The sequence below is a fragment of the Asterias rubens genome, chromosome 11 (assembly GCF_902459465.1).
Source record: "Asterias rubens chromosome 11, eAstRub1.3, whole genome shotgun sequence".
Classification (NCBI taxonomy): Eukaryota; Metazoa; Echinodermata; class Asteroidea; order Forcipulatida; family Asteriidae; genus Asterias; species Asterias rubens.
In genome coordinates this window covers 3,153,698-3,179,417 of record NC_047072.1, presented here as the reverse complement: position 1 = coordinate 3,179,417, position 25,720 = coordinate 3,153,698, and the positions used below count along the sequence as shown (strand labels likewise).

The window sequence follows — 25,720 nt, the reverse complement described above, 5'->3', positions numbered from 1 at the left end:
TCGGTGGTGGGTTGGTGGTAATGATGACAAAGGGAGTGGTCAGGCTGGGAGTGGTTACAGGTAGCAGTATTGATGTCGTAGATGTAGGCGCTAAACAAAAGCAATTAGTATGTAAAGTATTATTAAAGGGAAGGTGTATGCTTTGTAAGCACTCGTAAAATCAACTATACTTGGTTAGGAGCACAGCAGCTTTTGATAGTATAAAGCATTTTGAAGAAAAAAAAGTTAGTTTTGTTATCAAAAGTTCCAAAAACCAAACACACAAACCAATGGGAATATAAATATGCAATATTCACCCAGTTCCAAATGAAATTTGAAAAGAAACGTCATGTCAATGGAAGTACACAGTATATCGAGATGTCAGTTACGTCTTGTACCCAGAGACACATTGCTATGCAACCAAGACAATGTCTGACTGACTATAACGAGTTCCGTGTCAATAAGTTAAATGTGACAGGATTGATAAGGATAACTTATTTAAAGCTAATTATATTAGGAACCGATCTAGATGAAAAACTTTCCAGCAATCATGAAAATTTACATAATCGAAATGAGTGAATTAAATTTTTCCAGAAAATGTGCCCTTCCCATCTACTTAAATTTTAACAAATGAATTCCTCTTTGAAATTAGTGGTGAGTTTTCTTTAAACCTAAATAATGCAATTACGAGCGAAGTGCCATGCATAAAGTCAAGCTGTAGACCATGACGTCTAGGTTGATGCACGATCAGTGCACTTTCATAACATCGCCATCAATGATGCGTTAAGTGTTAATAGTTCTCGTTTGTTGGACACTTACCTTGGGAAGATGGACCTGTAGTCGCTAAGACATTGGGAAACGGAAACTGATACCCATCTTGAGAAAAAAGGAGAGTATATAAAAACTTTATTGCATCATTGAGATTCTGGATTAAATCCGAGCTCAGTTTTCTCATGTTTAGTTGATTGCACCGAAAGAAGATGCATTGCAGTACATGTTTTTTTAAAGGAGACTCGTTTAAAGTTTATTGAGTCACCAGTTACTTTTTATCAATATTATTATGATATTAATGTTTACCTCCAAATAGTGTATGTTGAATTTTGTAATGAAATGTTCACATATGAATTGTATTGTTTATTATTATCTACATTTAACTTACTTAAGATGGCTGACTCTGGTCTGTTACACAAATTACCCTGGCAGCAGTAGTTACATACAGAGTTCTCAGTACCAGAGTTGCATTCATTCTGGTTGGCTTGGGCATTGAGCAAACAGGCATCAAGTTGCTCACACGCCTTGGTGATTCTAAACTCACCATTATTGAGTCGCACAGTATTCTGACAAACACTCTGATAACAAAATATAAATTCAATTCATGGGAAAATATTAAAACATGTAGACTGACGAGTAGATTTGCCGCCATGCTCTTCGGCACAAGGATGTTATGTTAAATATAGGACTGGTTTAAAGTTAAACCTTAAAGGACCACGTTGCCTTGGATCAGTCGAGTTTGTCTTTGAAAAGCGTTTGAAGCCGTTTGTTTTGAAATGCAAATTAAGGGGTGTAGGCTTGGTGCACAGTACTGGGTCAATGTGTTGCATAGGATCAAAATGGAATCGTAGCTTAAAACATGTTGCTTTTAACACTGATTAAAGGCAGTGGACACTATTGGTAATTACTCAAAATAAATATTAGCATAAAACTTTACCCGGTAATAACTCGGAGTAATGGGAAGAGGTTGATGGTATAAAATATTGTGAGAAACGGCTCCCTCTGAAGTGACGTAGTTTTCGAGAAAGAAGTAATTTAACACGAATTTGATTTCGAGACCTCAAGTTTAGAATTTGAGGTCTCAAAATCAAGCATCTGAAAGCACACAACTTCGTGTGACAAGGGTGTTTTTTCTTTCACAGTTATCTCGCAACTCCGACGACCAATCGACCTCAAATTTTCACAGGTTTGTTATTTTATGCATATGTTGAGATACACCAAGTGAGAAAACTGGATTTTGACAATTACCAATAGTGCCCACTGCCTTTAAAACAACATTTTATAGCTTTTATGTAAATTGCAAGACATTTAAAGGCAGTGGATACTATTGGTAATTACTCAAAATAATTATCAGCATAAAGACTCACTATAATTTTCACAGGTTTGTTATTTTATGCATATGTTGATATACACCAAGTGAGAAAACTGGATTTTGACAATTGCCAATAGTGCCCACTGTCTTAAATAGGAGAAAAAAGTTACGAGATGGATCGGTCATGGTTTGTCGAAAACAATGACTATGGCGTACGACGGAACACACTAATTGGTTTGTCAGACTGTCGGAGACAATGACCAGATAAGGGTTTGTTTGCAGGATGCGGCACAATGACCAATTTGACATATTGATTGTCATACACAATAGTGTATACCGGGGCGTAACGGTTCATAAACTTTATTTACCTCATGACACAGAAACGATTCCAGATATCATTCCAAATCAAAATAATGACTATTGTAATAAAATACATCCATTCTTACATTTGCCCCGGAACATAGCTGTGTTGCGAAGTTACACGCTCCATTGGTGGACGCTTGATCACAGAAATAACACCGTTGAACTGTAAGGAAGAAAACAAATCAAGTATATACTATTCAATAGTACAAAGCCAGTATAAATAAAACAATCGATTAACCAATATTAGTTTGATTTGTTCACTGAGTAATCACACCTAATGCAAATCAATTATTACAAATTCAAGCTACCAAACATTATGCTATCTATTACCCAACTGTATTACTGCTTTAATTAAAGTCGACAAGTTGCTATGTAGGCCTAGTCCCCAAAATGCTTTAAAGCATTGTAGTTAAAAATTAACCTGTTGACTGTTGTTACTAAAGCATTCAAGATTTTACTGCTTTCTTCTTTAAAACAACAACAAACAAACAGACAGACAAACAAGAGAAAACAATCAAACAAACACCCAAACAAACAAACAAACATACATACAAACAAAAACCCCAACACCCCAACTAAAAAACAAACAAACAAACAAACAACCCAAACTAAACTTAACAAACAAACAGGAATAATGTTGTATTTATCTTTACCAGGTATGCAGAAGGGAGCTTCACGGATAGTCTGTCGTTGTACAGACTCTGGGGTGTAACATTGAGCACCAGATACCACAAAGGATGTAATCTGTTTATTAATCAACCAATTCTTAAACCATAACAGATCACAATCGCACACCAGAGAATTGGAAATTAAATATCTGTAAAAGATACAAAATATTCAGAGTTACTGATAATTATTCCATTTAGTAATAACTTGAGAGTGTGCCTATTATATGTATTTATTTTAGTTGATTCCAATTTCAACAATGACTAGCGTATAATATGAAATACAGTTCAATAGAACCTGATTGTAAATTGAATAGAGCCGTTTTGTATTTTAGGAACCATGTTGCCAATCCATTTAAACGGAGCACCGTTAATACAGCACCCATGGGATGCACAGGGGATGACAAATTCCATACCCACTTTATAATACAATACACTATGAAGAAAATATTCAATTTGTTTACTTGATAATGCAATGCGAGGAGAACCAACTCAAATGAGGTCTCTTAAACATTGCTGCAACTTATTTTAAGAGATTTGGTATTGGTTGACCGTACCACTACAGTGAGAGGACTAAGTAGATTCTATGAAAATTGAAACTCACTAATGGGCCATTAAAAGTGAATTAGGAAAATGGCAGAGACTACACCTGGAAATGAATGGACGTTCAATAGATATTATATAACACCCAAGCAGATCTTTGCCATTTGATTGGAGGATTGTCCGTCACGTGATAGCAAATAAAAGTACCACTGCACGCTGAGTCACTCACCGTGCTTTTTCGTTCCATCCGAAAAGTACCATTGCACGCTGCCAGCGTGCAATGGTACTTTTCGGATGGAACGAAAAAGCTGAGTAAAAACATCACTGCGTGCGCGTGTCTTTGGTAACGCAGCAGTGTTACTGAATCAGTAAAATTACCACATGTAGCATTCGGCTTCTACAATTAAAAATTGTAGGCCTACGCATTGTTTGTTTTGAAAGTTGTATCTTTCAATTAAAATGACAAAGATCTACTTGGATGTTATATAAAACAAATAATGAATGTTTTTCATTCGTGCAATGGTGGGAATATGTTCATTCGTTGAAAGCTGGAATGTTCCATTCAACTCGGCTCCGCCTCGTTGAATGGAACATTCCATTTTTCAACTCATGAACATATTCGCACCATTGCACTCATAAACAGTCATTATGTGTATACTATACGACACCCCAAACATTCATTTACTCACAGGTAGTCAAGCTGATCAAACAGATGAACAAAGGCTGCATCGATGGTGGCAATGCTGTTACTTCCCAAATCACTAACAAACAGATACACACAAAAAGAAGAATACATTAATGTTGTTGTCAACTGAAGACAACACACAAGTCTTTAAAGATGCAATGCTTGTGTTTTGGCCAGAAATGGTATTCAAACTTTTGCGAGCGACACTTTGTCATAATATTCTGTGCATTGAGTCTAGTTAAAGATCCTATGTTTAAAGAAAACCACCGCTAGTTGTAACGGGGGAAATACCATTTTTCACATGTTCATTTTAAACAGCAATATTTAATTTTTCACTTTTGTTGGTAGTATATACTACAACTTTCCTTGAAGTCGTTTTCTCCTTATCTGTGAGAACAAAGTAAGAATCGGGTGCACACACCTAGCAGATCACGGGATGGGATAGAATTCCATAGCGCTTGTTGCTCAAACCCAGCCGAAAAGTGGAAGGGATGTTATTTTGCATATTCTTTGCTGCTCCTAACCAAGCGGAAAAAGGTGCGATTTGTTTGACCCCGTGAAACTCAAACTTGAACAACTATGTGCGCGATGTTGCTAGCAAACAAGTGGTGTTTATCAATTTACAACAAAGTTAGCCTCGAAAAATTAGATTCAATCATCAACTATACGGACTACAATGTAATTTGAAGAGAGAGAAAACAAAAAATGCAGTTTTTGATGGCACTTAGTGGACACTTATGGTAATTACTCAAAATAATTGTTACTATAAAACCTTTCTCGGTAATGAGCAACGGAAAGCTGATGGTAATGGTCTAAAACATTGTGAAAACGACTCGCTCATTAAATACATTATTTTGTGTTGTATGTATTTGTTTATATAATCAGATACTTACAGGTGCTTTAATTGTTGCAAAAATCTGAATTGGTTTGCGTATGCTGCTTCTAGACGTATGCGGTTACCATTCAAATCCCTGGAGTACCATGGAAACAAAGAAATGATTAGTCATCGTTATTTTTCTCAAAATACAGAAGAAAAGGTTACGTTTAAAACAATTAGTATTTTGAACACTTTAAAGAGGTAATAGTACAATGTAGGAGAGTAACTGCAAGTCCATTCATGTTTATCTTATTTGGGATTATTGTCATACCCGATGCAAAATTAACATCTCTTAAATCCTCGCAGTACCAGTGCGTTAAGACAACTGCTAGTAATGCAAAGCCCAACCCGAGTGGATTGGTTTTCACATAACTCGGGAAGTACTGAGTACAGAGCTTAAAACACATAGGTGTGAGGTAGCAAAAAGATTGACACTTGGTAACTTTAGCAAAAAGTACAGTTACTTCTTATTTATTTGCTACATAAACTGGAGGGGTTGATCTATAATACAACGAACTCTTACATCGTAAATTGATAGTTGTCTGCAATCATTTTTAGTAGAAAAGGCAAGGACGGAGTAGACACCATTACAATAAATCAAGAGACCCGAGAGTTGAGACTTGTGTCATATTTTGCATGTAATGTTGAGATGAATATCCCATTGTATGGAGTTGGGATAGGCGTATCAGAGGTGACAACAGAAGAATGTGCAAAGTATCGAGTCAATCGCAGTAAATAAAAATGCAAATTTATTAGAATGTCACAGTGGCATTTTAATTGGGTTGAGGTGCCATATCTATGTCACAGGGAACAAGAACGTCGCTCATAAGTTCACTTTTTTAGAAATTGGTGAACTATCGAAACAAATCTTCTTTGTCATAAATTACCAATTACAGACAAAGTATGTTCATCAAAGATAAAGATATGGTTGACATTTCTTTATTCAAATCATAAACTTACCTTTTCAGTCAAGCCAATTTGCCCTTGGTCATATATATAGCGCAACGAGTATGTTTTTCTTACTCAGCGCTTTATAAGATTGATTGAATGATTTATTTATATTTAATTGGGTTGCTTCACTGCAAGAAAACTACACAGTGATGTTTTGAATTAAACAAAGAACAAATTGTCTTACAATAATTCAAGGTTTTGAAGATTCTTGAAAGCATCTCGGTGAATAAGTTCACTGCGGATGACGTTGTTCACGAGGTAGCTAGACAAACAGAAAAATGAGCAACATAAAGCACAGTGATTATCAAGTGAGGGTAGGGGAGGAGTGGTATCGAATTACTGTTTTAAAGGGACATACTAGACTTGTTGACAAGTCGTTAATGGTCCCACGCGTTGAGATAGTCGAGTTGTGGCGGTACTCTCGCGAGATCACTGCTCTCGCGCGTACTGCTGGTGGCCCAACGTCTACTCCCCATTAGGGCCGTAGTCGTGAGAGCAGTTAGTCTCGCGGGCCAGCAGTCTCTCGAGAATACCGCGGGAATCGCGGGGAGAGTAGGAACGCTATCACCGCGACAGACATTAAACGACTTGTCCACAAGTCTAGGGTCATACCGGTGTGGCAGGAGGTTCCGTCCAATGGCAAACCATGGAGATAGCCGACTGTGTACAGATTACTTCTGATAGCGCCCTCTTTTGCCACATCCTCCTTCAGCGCACATTACATTTCCCGTATGGGAAAACAGTGGAGAACAGAATCTCCGGGGGGGGGGGGGGGTATTGAATATAAAATCAGAATATTATAAAGCACCTTGCTGTATTGATTATTAAGCCTCTATATGTCAGGTAAAACAATCATGGAATGTGGACTTACAGCTCTCGCAGATTAACAAGGTTTGCAAAATCATCAGCCCCAATTGCCTCTATCGAGTGGTCATTTAGAACCCTGTATGAAAGAAATCAAGAACACACTATTACATCCGGTATATATAATTTGCCAATTAAAGGATTGGTCCGTTATACCTCGACAGTTGACACCCCCCCCTCCCCACCAAGTGATCGGCTGTTGCAGTTTAAAAAACGAGTGTCTTGGACGGTTTCAGATGCCGATATTTTCATGAGCCGCCGAAATATTGCAAATGATAATAAAGGTAAAAAGAAGTGGAAGTTTGCTTTTTTTTTACATTCCTCTTCACCGTTCAGCTATTATAGCACGGAGGCCATTTTGCATAGATCGGCTCCAAACATTAAATAAATTGTTGTTAAGTATAGGTTTTTGAAACTGATGGTGGAAAATAACTAAAGATAGGTTTGTGAATATCTCCTTTTGGGTAGTAATGGTTTATGATCGACTTCGGGAGAATGCTGGACTCTGTTTATTGCTGAATGCTGCTAAACTACTTGACTTGAATGCGTGTTTACCGCAAACCTCCCTTAGTTACTTTGTTGATGTTGTTGTTGATGTTGTTGGTGTTGTTGTTATTGTTGTTTTGTTGTTTGTTTGTTGTTGTTGTTGTTGTTGTTGTTGTTGTTGTTAATGTTTTGTTTGCCCGGGGTGTGTCGTTCAAACCACGAGGTCAAACGGACATCTGTTGTTAACCCTGTTAATCGAAGAAGAAAAAAACTAAAAATATTTTATGAACAAAATTGCTTGACGTTTGTTTGTAATAATTATTTTCTTAAACCAATTAACAAAAAACTTCAAATTGGGTCAACCTGGAACCCCACCCCAATCTATTTGGTTCGGCTCGAGCCAGGTCACCTTTCCAAGTTACAACTTTGAAGAAATCGAGTCTGGTTTGGGTTGCGTTCAGATAATTATTTATTTACTGACAATTGCAATGTCATTAACTTACAGGATAACTGTGTCGTCCGGTATTCCAGGTGGAACCTCTAATAAGTCTTGCCCAGTGCCATCACAATCTACCCTCAGCTCGTTATTTGTATCGTACGTACAACGGCAGACAGGGTCCGCTACACTGCAAGCCGTTTGCCCCATGACGAGTGTCGCATCATACATGATTGCAACCACCAGAAGCAGCAGTCGTAATGAGTACATGCTGCATTGATGCTGGTTGGACATCAACATTGAGTTACGAGTTATCAACTATTTTCTGAAATAAACAAAAACGTTATTCATATTAAACAAAAAAATACATTAAATTGTTGACTAATTTATGGGCACCAATGACTGACTTATGTTTTCAGTGAAGTTTGTCCTACCGAATCTGACCGTTTCTTGCCTGTACCTAAAACATCGTGGTTTATGAGTGGATACCACACAAGAAAATCATTATCACTAGTGGGGTAGCTTTTCATCAAGACGAACAAGTAGTTTGTTCCCCAAATAATCATTCGAGATAAACCAAAAGACATCCTGGGAAAAAACTTGTCCCTTGTTGCCTAGAAATCGAGGACACATGAGAAGTGGGAAATTATTTCATGTTTTTTCCTTGCGCCTAGGCTAAACTTTTAACATAGAATTTGATGACCTAATGATGTTGTTGAAAACTAATTATGCGCAAGCAAGATAGTAAATGTGGCACCAATAACTGTTAAGTGAAATTTTTACTTAAATTTGCAAAAGCCAACACTTTTATTGTATTTTTTAGACAGCCAGTTCGATTTGTGCTTTTGTTAAATTGAAAGGCTGTAGATTGACCAGTTGAACACTTTAATCCAATCACCCAATCTAATCTGACAGAGCAAGGTCTGATGTAGAATTCTACCTCCATACACGGCATTGTTCCACTTCAACGAAAATCACAATAACAACTTATTAGTATGGCGAGATGTCCTTAAAGGCAGTGGACACTATTGGTAACTTCTCAAAATAACTATCATCATAAAACCTTTCTTGATTACAAGTAACGGGGAGAGGTTTAAAGTATAAAACATTGTGAGAAACAGCTCCCTCTGAAGTGACGCAGTTTTCGAGAAAGGAGTAATTTCCCCACGATTTTGATTTCGAGACCTCAAGTTTAGAATTTGAGGTCTCGAAATCAAGCATCAGAAAGCACACAACTTCGTGTGACAAGGGTGTTATTGTCTTTCATTATTATCTCGCAACTTCGACGACCGATTGAGCTCAAATTTTCACAGGTTTGTTATTTTATGCATATGTTGAGATACACCAACTGAGAAGACTAATCTTTGACAATTATTACCAATAGTGTCCACTGTCTTTAAAACCTATACTTATTCAGCCGAGAACGATATCACTGAAAAAGGTGAACAGTTTTGATTCGAGGTAATTGTTTCGCGCTGACCCATAATCGTTGTACAACTGAACAGGGTTAGTGGTACTTGTTGATGTAACCTTTCACTCCTTGGGGAAGCTGTTGTTAATACAGCCTTCGCCAAGTAAAGGCGATTTATGGCTGCACTCTCCCTCACCGTACAGTGCAAGTATTGTTATGGTAATATTTCCATTCCACAAGTGAATCTGGACATTTTAGAAATGTACTTAACTATTACAGCCACATGTACATTTGCATTCACATTACATTATAAATCCAACATCCACTTGTATATTTACAAACACATAATATTATATCAATAATCAGTTTACGATTGCCCGCTGAGTGTACGATGCAATAAAAGCTATATTGAGGCGGTTTTGTGTACCGCTCTTGAAGCTTTAAAATAACTGGATTTCCCCTTATTGGTTTATAGTTCGAGTAGCCTATTATCAATGATGTCCAACATCGCAATGTAGTTTCATATAACCCATAGAGAAGGCAGCCGACTGCCAGTTGTTATCATCGATACCAAACAACTTGAAATCGTAGACCATCAACTCACAATGTTCACAAACATGACCTTGTGCTTTCCAGGGACATTTCCTGACAAGGAAGTAGACTAAACATGGCCTTTTAACAATTTAATTACCCTAATATTGCTATAATAACAGCGGGACAAGCTTTGAGATGTGCGCCCTTTTTCGTAAAAGTTGGTGTTGTTGGGGAAAAGTCTCCCATAATACTCCCATTGTGTTGTTTTTTTAATCCCAGTTGTGTACGCTGTGAGGAAACTCACTGACTCTGTTGTGTAAAACATGCAAGGCTCTGACACAGTTAGGTCTACGTAACAGTTCGCTTACGGCATCGTATGGCACTGTGAAAGTGTCTATCTATATTTAGCATATTAAAAACAACGTCTGAATGTTAGCTTAGCAGCATCCAGCGTAACCAAACGACATTCTCATTATAGTTTTTTATTTCTTGTGTTTGTTTGTTTGTGTGTGTTGTTGTTGCTGCTGCCTGCTAATGTTGTTGTTGTTGTTGTTGCTGTTGCATGCTAATGTTGTTGTTGTTGTTGTTGTTGTTGGTTTTGTTTTTGTTTTTTGGGTTTGTTCTTTCTTAGGGAGGGGGCCCGAACTTCCTTCATTGTGCACATTTCGAAGTTCTTTTTGGGGACAAGAGGGGTGTTATGGGCAACCATTCTGAACGGTCGGGCGCATTGCCCTGCACCGCACTCTTCAATGCATCTTATCGTTTCAGCAGTTACACTATTATTTCCTTCAAAGTTTTCGACAGCCTACCATTGTGAGTAGCAAACTTTGTTATGTTAGTCTGAGATATTTGCTGTGTACACGACAGTGTGCCGCGCCGGATACTTTGAAGCCTTACACAGACCACCAGCGCCTATGTGTCATTCTGCAATCACAAAGAACAACCAAGTATCAAACATCATCACTGTCCAAACGTCATCTCTTCTCACGTCATCAACCAGTAACAATCGCAACTTCATTTCCAATGTTTGCCTGATGCAGGCGTTAATACTTTCAATTTAAATGGGATAGTTGCCTGAATAGGGACAGTGATTGCTGGAACATGGTTTTGTCTTGGGTGTGAATGAATAGCTTTAGGCGGTCTATCTGAGTACGATGACTAAACCCACCCTGATTCCACACTCGACCCGTGTCATGAGTCGGTTACCACCCATGTTCCGACACCCATATGTTCAGACAACCATTGTATATTTTCGAAACCCTAATCGTAATCGTTCATGTGAATCTTGAGATGTTTTTGGAACTTGGGATTGCCGGGACATGGGGTGCCGGAACATGGGGGTGTCGAAACATTGGGTTGTCGGAACATAAGGTTGTCGGAACATAGGGGTGTCGGAACTTGGGGTTTTCGGAACATGGTGTTGTCTGAACATAGGGTTGTCAGCAAGGGGTTCCCGAGTTGGAGCAGCACCGTTGAGCCCGGAAGGTTTGCGGTCAAACAGAACGTGTAGTGCTCAATGTGGCACAGAAAAATATTGTTTTGACCAACACTGGTAGTTATTGCTTCGTCTATATAAATTATATACAATAAATTATCATAACTTATTTATCATGTAGCGTTTATATACCCTAGTAGACAAGTGGGGAACATATACAACGAGACGTTTAACCTCATGTTTGCATCCATAAGTTGTATAGAGGCCGTGGAGACATAAAATAATTGTCCGAACATGTGACATCATATGCACATGAAAAGATGAATACATCAAAGTTACAGAATAACGATAATATGAGATGAGATGATAATGAGGCAATTAAGCATAAAACATAGGGATTACCTGGCCTTTCTCTAACGGTGACCTTGCATTGAGAACCCTTATTCCAAAAGTACCCCATCCTGTTTGTTGTTGTTTGCAGTTTCTCACTAGTGTATTGATGCATGTTTAACAGAGTCACAATAAAAGAAATTTAAATAACGCGTCATCTGTGGTAATATCTATCTCAATGATGTAAGTTAATCTATAATTCAAATGCCATTCTGAAATGTTTCAGGCCATAGAAAGATTTTTCGAGAGAACAATCCGTAACAGCTTAGTATAATGACGTCAATCCCACAGTATTCACAAGAAATATTGTTGATAAACGGGGATAAAGGAATAATATTTTGTGTGTAAAACTTTCCGCTTGGAAGTAATGGCACTATTAGGATGTCCCAGAAGTGCACAATAGTTAAAATTACTGTATTTAGCAAGCCCGAGGAAACCTGTGAACAATGGTGCCTACGGCTTAATATTGGCCAATGCATCCGAATCAACGCAATTAAAGGTGAAGTATCTTGCTCAAGAACAAGTGTCAAGACAGGGACTCGAACACACGCCCCGGGTCGGAAACACAAGAGCATTGAGTTATAGAGCATTGAGTTATAGAACTTCATCAACCAATCACAAACAAATTGCTAAGCACAGACAAATCTTGTTAACTATGAACACGTTGTTGATTCACGAACTTACTTTACTAAGCTGCAGAATTACGATAGCAGAAGATATACCCTCACCTTTAAAGTGATTGGCCAGCATGATCACTAAGCTTGTCATTTCACTGGTCCAATTCACATTTTTAACTGGTCCATATTTCAAATAAAATATGGAAGTTTTTCAAACTATAGTAAGCCAGTTGGACCAATTGGAGTGGATTTTGACTGGGGTTTAAATGGCACTTACTGGGTTTATCCAAACATATGCATACAAAAACAAATCTGTGTAAATTTTGACCCACGTTTGACCCAATTGGTCATCTAACTTGCAAGAGAATAATGACAGAATAATACCCCTGTTACACACATTTTGTGTGCGTTTAGATGCCTAAAAAGGCTTTAGGCCTGAATTCTATTTAAAATACTTAAGTGAGAAATTACCCCCTTCTCAAAAACTACGTTACTTCAGAGGGAGCCGTTCTCAATATGTGTTTACGATCATTAAAGTAAGTTTTTATGCTAACAATTATTTTGAAGAATTACCAATAGTGACCAGTGCACATTCACCCCATTACATTTAGACCATGGGATGGGTATTGAAAAGGCGCCTATTTTGGGGGTTCCGTGGTCCCCATCTCCAGACCGCATGAAATTTGACGCACAGGGGTTTGCAATGGTACTGAATCCGAATTTGGTTGTTGCTAAGCTCTAAAACTACACAGTTCGTGAACAGACCAATTTTTGGGTCATTTTAGGTCAACAACAGTATTTTTTGACAACCTCTGTATACACTGGGACTATTGACCAATCGTTCACGGCAGTGAAAGAGCCTTTTCCAAGTGTTTAATGTGAACGAAGTAAATTTTCCCCTTTTCTTTCGGATTACATGCAAAGGCCTACAACGAAAACCCATGATTTTTATTCATTGAACATCAAGTTCAAGTTGCTATTTGTTTTTCGTTGCTACGATGTGCGTGTGTTAAATTTTTATTATCACACGCGTGGCCGAGTTATGGGACGCAGACGCACTATTTTTTTCGTATTTCCACTCGCGCTTGTGTGATAACTTATAATTTTGTCGAACGAGCCTGTAAATCAGCATCCTTTTATTCAGGGGTTTGAAGAATTACACTGTATGTCATAACGGTACAGTGTGGGAACGAAACACGATAATGCTTCGAATGACGTCACCCACATCGCAGGCTTCCGAGGATTTTAGATCACTATTTTTCGCCGTTAATTGTTTATTTTCGGGATACGGTGCAGGATTTTCGCCAAGCAACAGCAAGAAATGGATGTTTTGTATTTTATTTCATACCTACATACAAAAATCGCGTGGTCCAAAAGTGGGGACTACGGTTTTGAACAATTCTAGCGATCATCCGATGGTCTAATTATCCCTTTTATCACAGAGTGACATACCTAGACCATTCCTAAAGACTTTCTCAGGGAATTCCGTATTTTCTTTGCAATAAACCACTCGGCCACGAAGCCCACAATCTGCCACAACATGTTTGCGATACTGGAACTATACCAGCTTACGGTGTTTTTGTTACCTATCTATCAAATGCGAAATACAGTCAGGTTATCCCTGGAATAGATACTACCATATATCTCATCCTCTGACAAAACTTGTTGTTGATAACAAATAGATTGAATTCCACTGTGTAACATCGCAAATCTCACGAAATGGTATTTATTACACGAAGCAGAGTTTCAAATTCTACAACTATAATACGATGAATCTGTCCGTAAAATATTAGCTTGATATTAACCCCCATTTGGGCACAGGAAACCGCAACGGTGTATGAGTATTATTAACAGCAGTAAAAGCCCGATTTATGTCAATTTGAATAATATGGTGTCAACCTTTTGCTTGTGTAATGGTTCAAATGATTCAACCATAAATACTTCTTCCAAAAGTGAAAGCGAAGCAAATTTTCTTTCGTCACAATATTGGAAAAGTCGCCCCAATTAGGCGTCACAAGGTCTGCTTTCGGGTCAAGTGAACCAGGCTTTAAAGACAGAGGACACTATTGGTAATTGTCAAAGACCAGTCTTCTCACTTGGTGTATCTCAACATATTATAACCAGTTAGGCTATGCTCTTAGACTATACGAAGGTACGCAATGACACAGGATTGATGGTTGAAGTTACTTTTAATGTACGACTGTTGGCGGAGGCTCTCACTGTGCTCAACTTGAAATTACACGGGTTTATAAAGGAAAGAGAAAGATGCTTTCTTACACAAATTGTAACCATATAAGGGATTGTTTCCTACTTCATTAAAGGGACATTTGAATAATTATACATACAGGATTATGTTTGGCTGGATTAAGAAGGGGGCCGTACTAAACAAATGAGAGTGTGGACGATTGCCCCATATTTGGACTTGTCTGTGCACTGACCACTACTTCTGTCATTGCTTAGGAATGTGCAAGGTGGTAGAGTTGGCCCTTCCCAGACTGGCCTCACACTCACTTCATTGTAATCACTAAGAACAATATGATATAGAAACACTGCCACCAGAATATTAATATTTTACATTAGTTTATAAAATGGCACCGGTGATATGTGCCCTCCCTTCGAAGATTAAGTCTCCCAACTTAAAAGGAAAGCAAATTCATATAAAAGCACATAAAGACAACAATAAGAGTAATGGCGTCTGAAATTAAGTTTTAAGGTAAATAGTACGTAAACAAAACCGTAAAAAATACCACAAATAAAATAAAATAAAGAGTGTGCAGTATAAGCAATCATGTCATGTCCTGGCCAGGATAAGTTCAATATGGAAAATTACAGTTAATAATAGGAATAATATCAAAACAAAAATTACGGGAAAAAAAAGTAAAGTTAATATAAACATGTTATATAGTAAGCCTAACTTACGTTTGCGTTTACCCTTGTTATAACGCTTGGTCTTGCGAATGTGAAATTCTTGTATCAGTTCATCAGGAATGTTATCCTCGGGTTCCCAAGTAGTATTATTGTACCCTTTCCATTTGACTTGGTAATGGCGCTTACCATTAATGATGGCAGATCGCCGTAAACTATGCACCACAAACCAGGCATTGTCATTGTGTGGCGAGTCTTCGATGGGTACTTGGGGATGTCCCAAGACAACAGGTGGTGTGGGTGGCACGCGACTGGTGTCAGATGGTATGGGTGCAGTATTAATATTCTCTTGGGGAGTTACACTAGTAGGTTCAATATTGTCAAATTGTTCTGCATTGACCTCAGTCAGGTTATCTAAGTTATCAGGAATGTGGACTGGTCTGTCTTTAGGGTCATGGTATTGCTTCAGCCGATTAGCGTGGACTGGGGACAACATGGGCTTGTTATCATCACATCGACGGAGTTTGTAGGTAAAATGTCCCCTCGCCTCGCAAATGTAATATGGTCCTAGCCATTTATGACACATTTTGGGGGATAAACCGACGGTCCTTTTTGCACAGTAAAGCCAAACTTTTTGACCCTCTGTATAGCTGGGAGTTTGTGACTTCTTATCGGACTGATCCTTTTATTTAGTCTGTGCAGCCTTTATGTTTTCTGTCGCGATTTGGCGGGCAATATCAAAGTTCTTCACGATGAGTTCAAGAGACTGGTGCTGACCTAGTTCCGTATGCGGCGTGGGCAAGATTGATGTATCAATCGGGAGACGACATTCACGACCAAACAAAATCATAAATGGGCTAAGTTGTGTTGATTCCGTGGCAGGCGTGCTTCGATATGCAAACATGATACTTGGCAGTAATTGCACCCAATCGGATTGGTCGGGTTTACAGTAAGCGTGTAATGACTGCCAAATGAAACTGTTCATACGTTCACAGCTGGCATTTGTCTGGGGGTGGTAGCTACTGCTGTTAATTTTAGTGATTTGGAAGATGTTGCATAACTCTTTGATCAACTTGGACATGAACTGCGTACCTCTGTCGGAAAGTAAGGAAGAGGGAGTGCCATAGCGACAAATTATTTCATTATACAAGATTCGTGCAACTTCCGCAGCATTTTGAGTTTTGAGCGGGAATGCTTCACACCATTTGGAAAAGGAATCAACCACTAACAAGACATACTTATACCCCTCGGAAGAAGTTTTCAGTGGCCCCAGTATGTCAATGTGTAATCTGGAAAACACATCACCGACGGGCAAGGGTCTAAGCGGGGCAGGTTTGCCATGGCGGTTGACTTTAACCCGCTGACAGGTTGTACATGATTTCACATATTGTTCAATTTCTGAAAACATTTTGGGCTAGTAATACTTCTGGCGGATGCTATCGTACGTGCGATCCATGCCTTGGTGGCCACCCAATAGTAAGTCGTGATAGGACAGTAATATGTCTTGCGTTAAACTTTGTGGAACGGCTAACTGTTTAATTTGTCTGTCAATCTTGTGGCCTTTACCTCGTGGGTAGTAGTAATGATACAGAATACCGTCTTGCATTATGAAATCTGGTGTTTCTGCTACTATCCGCCTTGCGAGACAAGCATCTGAGGGTAGGGAGCCAGAGTCTAAGTAGGCAATGTACTGATTCAACAGAATATCGGCTTGTTGTCTATCACGGATGTCGGAATGGTTGGAAGATGTAAGATCATCAAGTTCACTAATTGAATAGATTGGCACCGTATCGGTGGCATACACGAGTGTGTATTCAATTGTTTCAGACAAGGGCGTGTTCGCGGCTTCTTGAGTTTGTGGTTGGGAGTTAAGAGGTTCAGTCACACTGATTGGGTTGGGACAGCGGGGCTCGTCGTTGTATGTTCTACGCGAAAGGGCATCGGCATTACCATGAGAATTACCAGACTTATGGACAACCTCAAAGTCATATCCCTGTAACTGAATGGACCATCGTCCTAATCGACCAGTCGTATCTTGAATTGTGCGTAACCATTGAAGAGAAACATGATCCGTCTGGACATGAAACTTCTTATTAGCGAGGTATACGCGATAGAACTTTATACCCTCAACAACAGCCAAACCTTCTCGTTCAGTGATCGACCATTTCTGTTCAGCTTTAGTTAGGGCTCGGCCACCATACTGAAGGACGACTTCCCGACCGTCATCATTGGTCTGCGATAGGATATAGCCTATCGCGTAGCCACTGGCATCAGTGGAAAGAATGAACCCCTTGTCGAAATTAGGGTAGCAGAGGATAGGTGGCGAAATTAGCGCAAGTTTTAGCGTCTGAAAAGCCTTATCACAGGCTTCTGTCCATATAAACGGCCTGTTTCTCTGCAACAACTGGTTCAGTGGACAAGCAATGTTAGCATAACCTTTGACAAATCGGCGATAATAGTTACATATACCAAGAAACGTACGAACTTCTGACTGATCTTTAGGCACAGGGAATGACTGTATGACTGCAGTTTTGTCTGGATTGACTTTAATTCCTTGCTTAGAAATGACGTGACCAAGATAAGTAACTTCTCTGGCCGCAAAGCGACACTTTTGTGGTTTGAGCTTAAGGTTTGCACAACGCAAGCGATCGAAAACTGCAGTCAAATGTGTGAGATGTGTGTCAAAGTCTGGTGAGAAAATTATTATATCATCAACATAAACCAGAGCAAATTGCCAAGTTAAGCCCCGTAGTACTTGTATCATGACCATTTGAAAAGATACTGGTGCATTCGTCAAACCAAACGGCATTTTCTTAAACTGATAGTTACCTGTATGTGATGTGAATGCTGTCTTAGCTTGGCTGTCCGACTCTAACGGTATTTGCCAAAATCCTGTTGCTAGATCGAGTTCAGTGAATATTTTAGCATGAGATTCTCCAATAGTATCATATACATCGTCAGGGCGAGGCAGAGGGAAAGACATTGGCTTAGTCACTTTATTGAGGCGACGATAGTCAACCGCGAAGCGAAAATCACCATTTTTCTTTTTCACAAGAACCACTGGACTAGCCCAGGGCGAGGTGGATGGTTCGATGACATCTGCTTTTAGCATGTCGTGAATTTGTTTCTCAATTTCTGTTTTGTGAGCTGGTGAAGTTCGATAGAAGCGCTGATGAACAGGTTGCGCATCACCGGTATCTATGCTATGAAAATGCACATTCGTTGTACCTAACTCGGTAGTGTCCTTTGCAAAGACAGCTCTGTTTTGAGCCAAAAACTCAACGAGTTGATTTTTCTGGTCGAATGTTAAATCTGAGTCATTCAGGCTTATGTCCAAATCATCAAGTACTTTTGAGAGTTGGTACCGTTTGTGGCATGAACAGCATTTGATTTTGTGTCTCCTCGGGACTGGAATATCGTATGTGACTCATTTCCATCTACCTCAAAACTTTCGATATATGTGTCAGCCAGGAGTGGTTCCCAAACACCTACTGCTTGATGACGTTTGATCTCTATGTTACTGTCAGTAGGGTTCATTATTTGATACACTGTATGACCGTGGTGTGATTGAACAATACATTTGGCTCCAATTAACGTCTTATCCGAATACAGAGAAGGGACAGGTTCGATAATACCGTGTTTTGTGCTTGACTCCTTACACTTAGCTCTAAATATCGTTTGGGTTCTGGCGGGTAGTGTCATGTTACAAACCGCTCTAACATGCATTGTTTTTGTTGCCTTACTGGTTAAGGATGCAGAGTCTGAATCGTTAAAGAGCAAACGATTAGAATCAAACGATATTGATACCTTATGCTCTTGCAGAAAATCAACACCCAGAATAATCTCATGATTCATATTTTCTAAAATGTAGAAGGGGTGACTGAAATTCATATCGCCAATCGAAATAGGCAAGGTAACCTTGCCAACAACTTTAGTGACGTGCCCCGCAACGCCAGAAATCAGTGGCACGTCAGTAGGTCCCAAGGGGAATTTTGTGTCCGAAAAGCAGTCTGTGTATGTTCGTGTGGCGATACAAGATATGAGTGCACCGGTATCAATTAGAGACTGGCGAAATTGGGAGCCCACCTTTAATGTGACAAGATTGGTCCCACGTGAAATTGGTAAAACGTTGTTGATATGTGGGACCGTTTGGAACCCATCGCATGCCTGTTGATTTTGTTGGCCTAGTCATTGATTACCGATGTTTCCACTGGGGGAATTACTATGGTAACTAACAGGTCTACTCAAACATACTCTGGCAAAGTGCCCTATTTTACGACAATTTATACATTCTACTCCATTGGCCGGACATGATCGCCTATCTACACACTCACCCCATCCACACCAGTGACACGCCTGGGGCCGATTTCACAAAGCAATAAAATTCATCGCAAGACAATTTTTCAGTATCACCATAGTAATTTGTATTGTGACATCACCATTTTCATAGCAACTACGATTGATTTGCAGTTACGATCAATCTGAGATCTTTGTGAAATCGGCCCCTGGTCCTGCTGCTGGGCTGACTGCCGGGCTGTGTACTGTTGATACGGGCGGGGCTGCTTGGTCGCTCGGTAGGACTGCTGGGGCCGCCACCTTTGGGAGTACTGCCGCATTGGTGGTGGTTGCGCAGGGAACTGCGGAGACTGTTGCTTGGTGTAGCTAGAAGCAGGTCCAGCTGCAGAGATGGATGCAAGTTGCCCCTGAAGCGTTAGAATTTGATTGCTCAGTTCTTGCAACGCAGAGTTCACCTCTGCCGTCTGGGGTCCGGAACGCGTTGTTGTGGATTGGGCTAGACGTGCTTGCGTCACTGCGTCATCGACGGTGTTGGGGTGAGCCTTAATGACATGGCTCCCTATGTCCGGTAGCAGTCCTCTTATGAACACCTCCATACGTTCTTCGGGCGTTTTGCTGAGCTGACAACATCTTCTCTCAATATCAGCAACATACGCCTCCACTGTCTCGTCTGGTCTCTGCTTACGATCAGCGAGTTCTGCTAACCTCACACATTTCATCCCCTCGTGGGGTTGGTACTTTGCCAGAAACGCCTGCTTTAAACTTGGAAATGTGTTTGTGATTTCGTCCGGCAGGTCCCTGTGCCAATAGCTTGCAATTCGGTGCGGTACAGAGGCAGATTGCTGGCCTGTTGTTCCGGGGTCCATTTCTTTTGTTTAGAATATCTCTCGTATCTGTCTAGCCATAGCTCAGGGTCTCCAGCATCGTATCCAGAAAACTTTGGCACGATAGACTCAAACTGATTCGTTGATGACATTGTGGCTTGAGCTTGAGCAAGACTGCGGGATCGTGTTATCATTCAGGAACTGAGTCGGCGAATAATAACTCCTGTTCATGTACTTAAGAGTGCCCGGGTTCTCCACCAAATATAACCAGTTAGGCTATATGCTCTTAGACTATACGAAGGTACGCAACGACACAGGATTGATGGTTGAAGTTAATTTTAAGGTACGACTGTTGGCGGAGGCTCTCACTGTGCTCAACTTGAAATTACACGGGTTTATAAAGGAAAGAGCAAGATGCTTTCTTACACAAATTGTAACCATATAAGGGATTGTTTCCTACTTCATTAAAGGGACATTTGAATAATTATAAATACAGGATTATGTTTGGCTGGATTAAGAAGGGGCCGTACTAAACAAATGAGAGTGTGGACGATTGCCCCATATTTGGACTTGTCTGTGCACTGACCACTACTTCTGTCATTGCTTAGGAATGTGCAAGGTGGTAAAGTTGGCCCTTCCCAGACAGGCCTCACACTCACTTCATTGTAATCACTAAGAACAAAGAACTGATTATAAGGTGTATACGATATAGAAACACTGCCACCAGAATATTAATATTTTATTAGTTTATAAAATGGCACCGGTGATAATATGTAGAAAATAACAAACCTGCGAAAATTTGAGCTCATCGGTCATCGAAGATAGCGAGATAAAAATGAAAGAAAAAAACACCCTTGTCACACGAAGTTGTGTGCTTTCTGATGCTTGATTTCGAGACCTAAAGTTCTAAATCCGAGGTCTCCAAATCAAATGCGTGGAAAATTACTTCTTTCTCGGTTCAGAGGGAGCCGTTTCTCACAATGTTTTATAACTGTCAACCTCTCCCCATTACCCATTACCAAGTAAGCTTTATGCAAACAATTATTTTGAGTTATTACCAATAGTGTCCACTGCCTTTAAGGCAAAGTATACTTTTCGTTTATATCTTAAACTAAATGTAGGTATTTTCAATAAAAATGTGATTTTATTCAAAACGTACAGTGGCGTTTTCGAGACAATTTATCGCCGAAAATCCAGAGCGGTTGGGTCCAACCAGGAAGAATCTGGAGCTGGAAATCACAATATGAGAAACGTTTCCCACAATAACGTTTTTCACATTCAAATTTTGGGGACACAAATTGATTTCTTTTTCTATATCCACACTTGGACGTGAAATGGTTCTCAAAATGCTTTATCGAATGGTTATATTTCAAACCAAGAAAATTTTTGCTTTTTAGTTTAAGAGGGGTTACCAAACGTATCCCTTTCCTTTAAAGGCAGTGGACACGACTGGTAATTACTCAAAATAATTATCAGCATAAAACATCACTTGGTAACGAGTAATGGGAAGAGGTTGATAGTATACGGCTCACTCTGAAGTGACGTAGTTTTCGAGAAAGAAGTAATTTTCCACGAATTTGATTTCGAGACCTCAGATTTAGAATTGAGGTCTCAAAATCAAGGATCTGAAAGCACACAACTTCGTGTGATAAGGGTGTTTTTTATTATTTCATATTTATCTCGCAACTCCGACGACCAATCGAGCCCAAGTTTCCCAGGTTTGTCATTTTAAGCATTATGTTGAGATACACCAAGTGATAAGACTGGTCTTTGACAATTACCAATAGTGTCCAGTGTCTTTAACATGAGAACACACTCGCTTTGTGGCACATGATTGTGTAATGGCGAGTATAATGCAGGTTTTATTATAGTGCTTGGTCGCACCCGAGGGCGTCTCAAAGCACTCATTACTTTTTCTACAAGATACGGACCTGTGTTCCAATAATAAGACCCTACTAGTTACAATGTAGACCAGTACATCCAGCAAACTGTACAAACTGGTACTAGCAACAGGTGATACATTTCGTCAACCAGATTCATGACTGAAAGTTAATCAAAAACAGTGAACTAATGTCCGATTCCCAAATATCTCACGTCCACCCGTCATGTACGATCTCACGTCCACCCGTCATGTACGATCATAGAGTAAGGACAGATTGTGAACATTGTCATGCGGGTGGCTTAACCAAACTGTTTGTATAATTATGTGTTTGGTTTAAAACAGCACCATCTGTCAAAAGAAGACAAAAAAATACCTTCGACAAAATTCATGCCTGGCAATTATGAGAGTGTGTAAATGGCATAATGGGGGGGGGGGGACTTGTATGAACAAACCTAGTTGGATTTATCCGAGACAGCCCATCCAGCCTCCTCCCCAAACCAACCTCCACGCCCCTCAAAATAATCATAAATCGCCGCAAATTGGCAAGATTTGTTGCGTATAGAATAGACCTACCGGAACATGCTCTATCCGTTGATCTTTCCTGCAAACTTCTTGCTCCTTGGTTCGATAGCACATACATGCAAAAAAAAAAAGGCACAAGAAGAACTTACACCGTGTCGTGCCGAATAGACCTCAAATCTCTTCAACAAATATAGGCTGTCCAAATTTGCCCAGCGGTTGTCAACCAACTCTCGTAGTTTCCAGCAGAAACGAAACGATAGCCCAAAGGTTCACAGCTACGATGGTGCAATATTCATGTTAATAGCACAAAATTAAAAGAAGCAAGGAGAGCCAAGTAATGTGATAGCAGCATCAGTGGTCCTGAAGTATCTGTAGTGGAGTCTCATCTTTACGGAAATCCACTGTACCGAGTTCGTGCATATAAACAAACATACAAACCAAACTATTTCACTACTGGTGACCTTTGTGAACTTTGACACGCAGGCTGTCAGATGACCAGCTTGAGTCACGTTATGCAGAAGGGCCTAGCCTGTAATGACTCCATCACCTAGGTGTGGTGTGCTTGGCATCATAGCATGCAACATTCATCACAAAATGTACCTTTGCTAAAACCACACACACCCTAAAATAGGAATATTCCTTGTTTTTAAAGATTTGTTTTTGTCTTCCGTATTAAATCGGGCGTAGAACCTAATACAGTTAAGATGTCAACACCATGCACCATTCTACAACTGTAAGAAAGGAAAAGGCAACTAAAGGCTTTACTGAAAGCTTCAACTGGACTCAGACCCCTCAGCTGGTGATGTCCCTGCTCGGTTACTGCATTGCTACGCAAGACCAAAACAATGGTTTACAATTCTTCCGCGAGACGAAACAAACTGTGACGTCATACAGATCTAAAGAACTATTTGCACCGAATAACGATTAGTTTGGTTTTGTGCACGAGACCTGGCTACCCCCCCTGTCTGTCCCCTCCCCCTCTTGTTGTATGCGTCGGTCCATGCAATCATTGGATGGGCTCAGTTCATTAGGCCTGATTGTTCCCAATCATGATGAATGTTGTGGTTTTAGCTATGCACTCAAGCAATCCTTCTCATCCCCAATAGAATCAACAACATGATTGACGGATTTACATGACGGAGTACATGAGACAGGTTGTCACATCAGTTTCTGTTTGGAGTGCAGCAGCGAACTCTTCTCCTAAGGTTATTCTTTACATGTAACAGTGAATGGCGAACCCGACCATCGTAATGAAATATATGGAAACATTCCAAATGAAAAGTGATGTCAAGAACTTTCTCCTCACTTGCGTCATTTCATTTCAAGGCTGGTCGAAAAAAGGGAAGGACCTTGTAAACACAAGGCGTGTGGTGACTTTGTCGAGACCATTTTGGATTGAGCGTCATCACCAGAACTATTTAAACTGCGTCATCTATCCCTTTGCTGTTGGTGACAGTATCACAATAATAGAGATATAGACGTATGTAAAAAAAAAAAAAAAAAAAAAAAAAGATAAAATATACACAAAAAACTTACACGTTAGCTAGTCCAGGATTTCACGTTCCAGTAGAACCGACACATTTCTGGGTCAGGCTAAACCGTAAACTGGCCAAAGAGATCTGGATTCGGATTATGTGTCAATATGATCCTTTTCGGGTTATGTTGGCACTTATCTTAGGTCATTGGCCCAGCAACGGGTAAGGACACACAAGACATGTATTTAGAAGTTAAGATGAAGTTATCTTGTTGTATGCGTTTTCCTTTGGATACATAATTCCATGGTTTCCACTACTAGCTGTTTGTCCAATGGGGTGCACTTTGTGTTACAGTTTTATCTAAGTTGAACCATTGATTCCTATAACAATGGAAACATTGCTTGAAGATGTCCTTCATTCAGGCTTGTCTCTCTCCACATGACTAGACCAAACGTTGCGAAGGAGAGACGGGCAAACCATTATTATTGTGCTGTCTCAAAAAGCAATAATGCAATCAGCCGGGTCAAGTACTGTGTTGCATTTATTTTTTATTTTATCAACCTCAGCAGAATTGAAAACACACACCATAGAAGAGCAAAACCTAAGTGAACATTACACATTGTTGTGGGCGCAAGTATGACTAATGACAGCTTGCTCTCCCCCATCATCCCATTCCTAACTAACCACCTTCAAACAAGTGTTGATTTTACCAAAATGAAGCTGGCCAAATAACCGATTAAAAACTGTGCACTGATTAATCATATGATGTTAGTTCATTTAGTCAAACAAGGTAATAATGATAATTACTTACTGTTTGTTCACAGTAATTCACTGTAGTTTGCTCCTGAGTTCTGGCTGACAAACTGAGTCCCACAACACCGATTAACTGACCAATTACTGTATGCAGGTAATAACAGTCCGGCTCCGCACCGCTTCACCTGTATGTCGACTGGGGACACAAGTCAAGCTACGCGGTCACGTTGATCGTTAATTCACTTTTACTTTCTTGTTTATCGCTGTAGTGTAGCGATCAAACTTTCTGTTGAGTTATGAAGGATATTGTAATTCGGTTGAACTGTTGACAGACTGAGCCAGACTCTGCGTTATAACTGTTACAGACTCACTAGCTTATTATTGTATGGAGTTTTATTATACAATACGCGGAAGTACGTGGGGTGAATCAGTGTAGACGGTATTTGACTACCTCAAGGTCCTACCACCAATACGAGATTATCCCTTGTGCCAATGATCACACAACAGTGGCAAAATAAAGGCCGGCTTTCAAATCAATCGAAAGTTATGTAATCGGATTTATGAAGACCATTGGTCTTTGAATAGGTAATGTGGTCTGTATTAAGGATGAACACTCCATGAACACGGAAATGTTGTTCATTGCCACAAAACACCTGCGTCGTTATAATTATTGTTGTCAGATAAATAATTAGTCATAAAATTGTAACATTTTCTTTGAAATAGTCACTGGTTGATCCATCCCACATACAATAACATAACTATTATTTGGTAAAAGGATTAACAC

The 25,720-nt window shown here is 39.7% G+C and overlaps 1 protein-coding gene across 3 annotated transcripts in view; it reads right to left on the bottom strand.

Annotated features, from left to right (window-relative positions):
• Nucleotides 1-25,279, bottom strand: part of LOC117296769 (adhesion G-protein coupled receptor G2-like) — a 41,721-nt gene extending 16,442 nt beyond the window's left edge. For 2 of the 3 annotated variants that reach the window (XM_033779815.1, XM_033779817.1), the window contains exons 1-10: nucleotides 24,995-25,279; nucleotides 8,000-8,257; nucleotides 7,018-7,089; nucleotides 6,331-6,408; nucleotides 5,212-5,289; nucleotides 4,323-4,394; nucleotides 3,079-3,242; nucleotides 2,509-2,588; nucleotides 1,139-1,328; nucleotides 799-855 (exon numbers count right to left, since the gene is read on the bottom strand). In XM_033779815.1, coding sequence (XP_033635706.1) covers nucleotides 799-855; nucleotides 1,139-1,328; nucleotides 2,509-2,588; nucleotides 3,079-3,242; nucleotides 4,323-4,394; nucleotides 5,212-5,289; nucleotides 6,331-6,408; nucleotides 7,018-7,089; nucleotides 8,000-8,232 — 1,024 coding nt within the window. In that variant the 5' untranslated portion in view covers nucleotides 8,233-8,257; nucleotides 24,995-25,279. Of the gene's footprint in view, nucleotides 1-798; nucleotides 856-1,138; nucleotides 1,329-2,508; nucleotides 2,589-3,078; nucleotides 3,243-4,322; nucleotides 4,395-5,211; nucleotides 5,290-6,330; nucleotides 6,409-7,017; nucleotides 7,090-7,999; nucleotides 8,258-22,857; nucleotides 22,907-24,994 lie in introns of those variants that run through there. The other variant, XM_033779816.1, reaches the window with a different exon arrangement.
• Nucleotides 25,280-25,720: the final 441 nt, after the last annotated feature.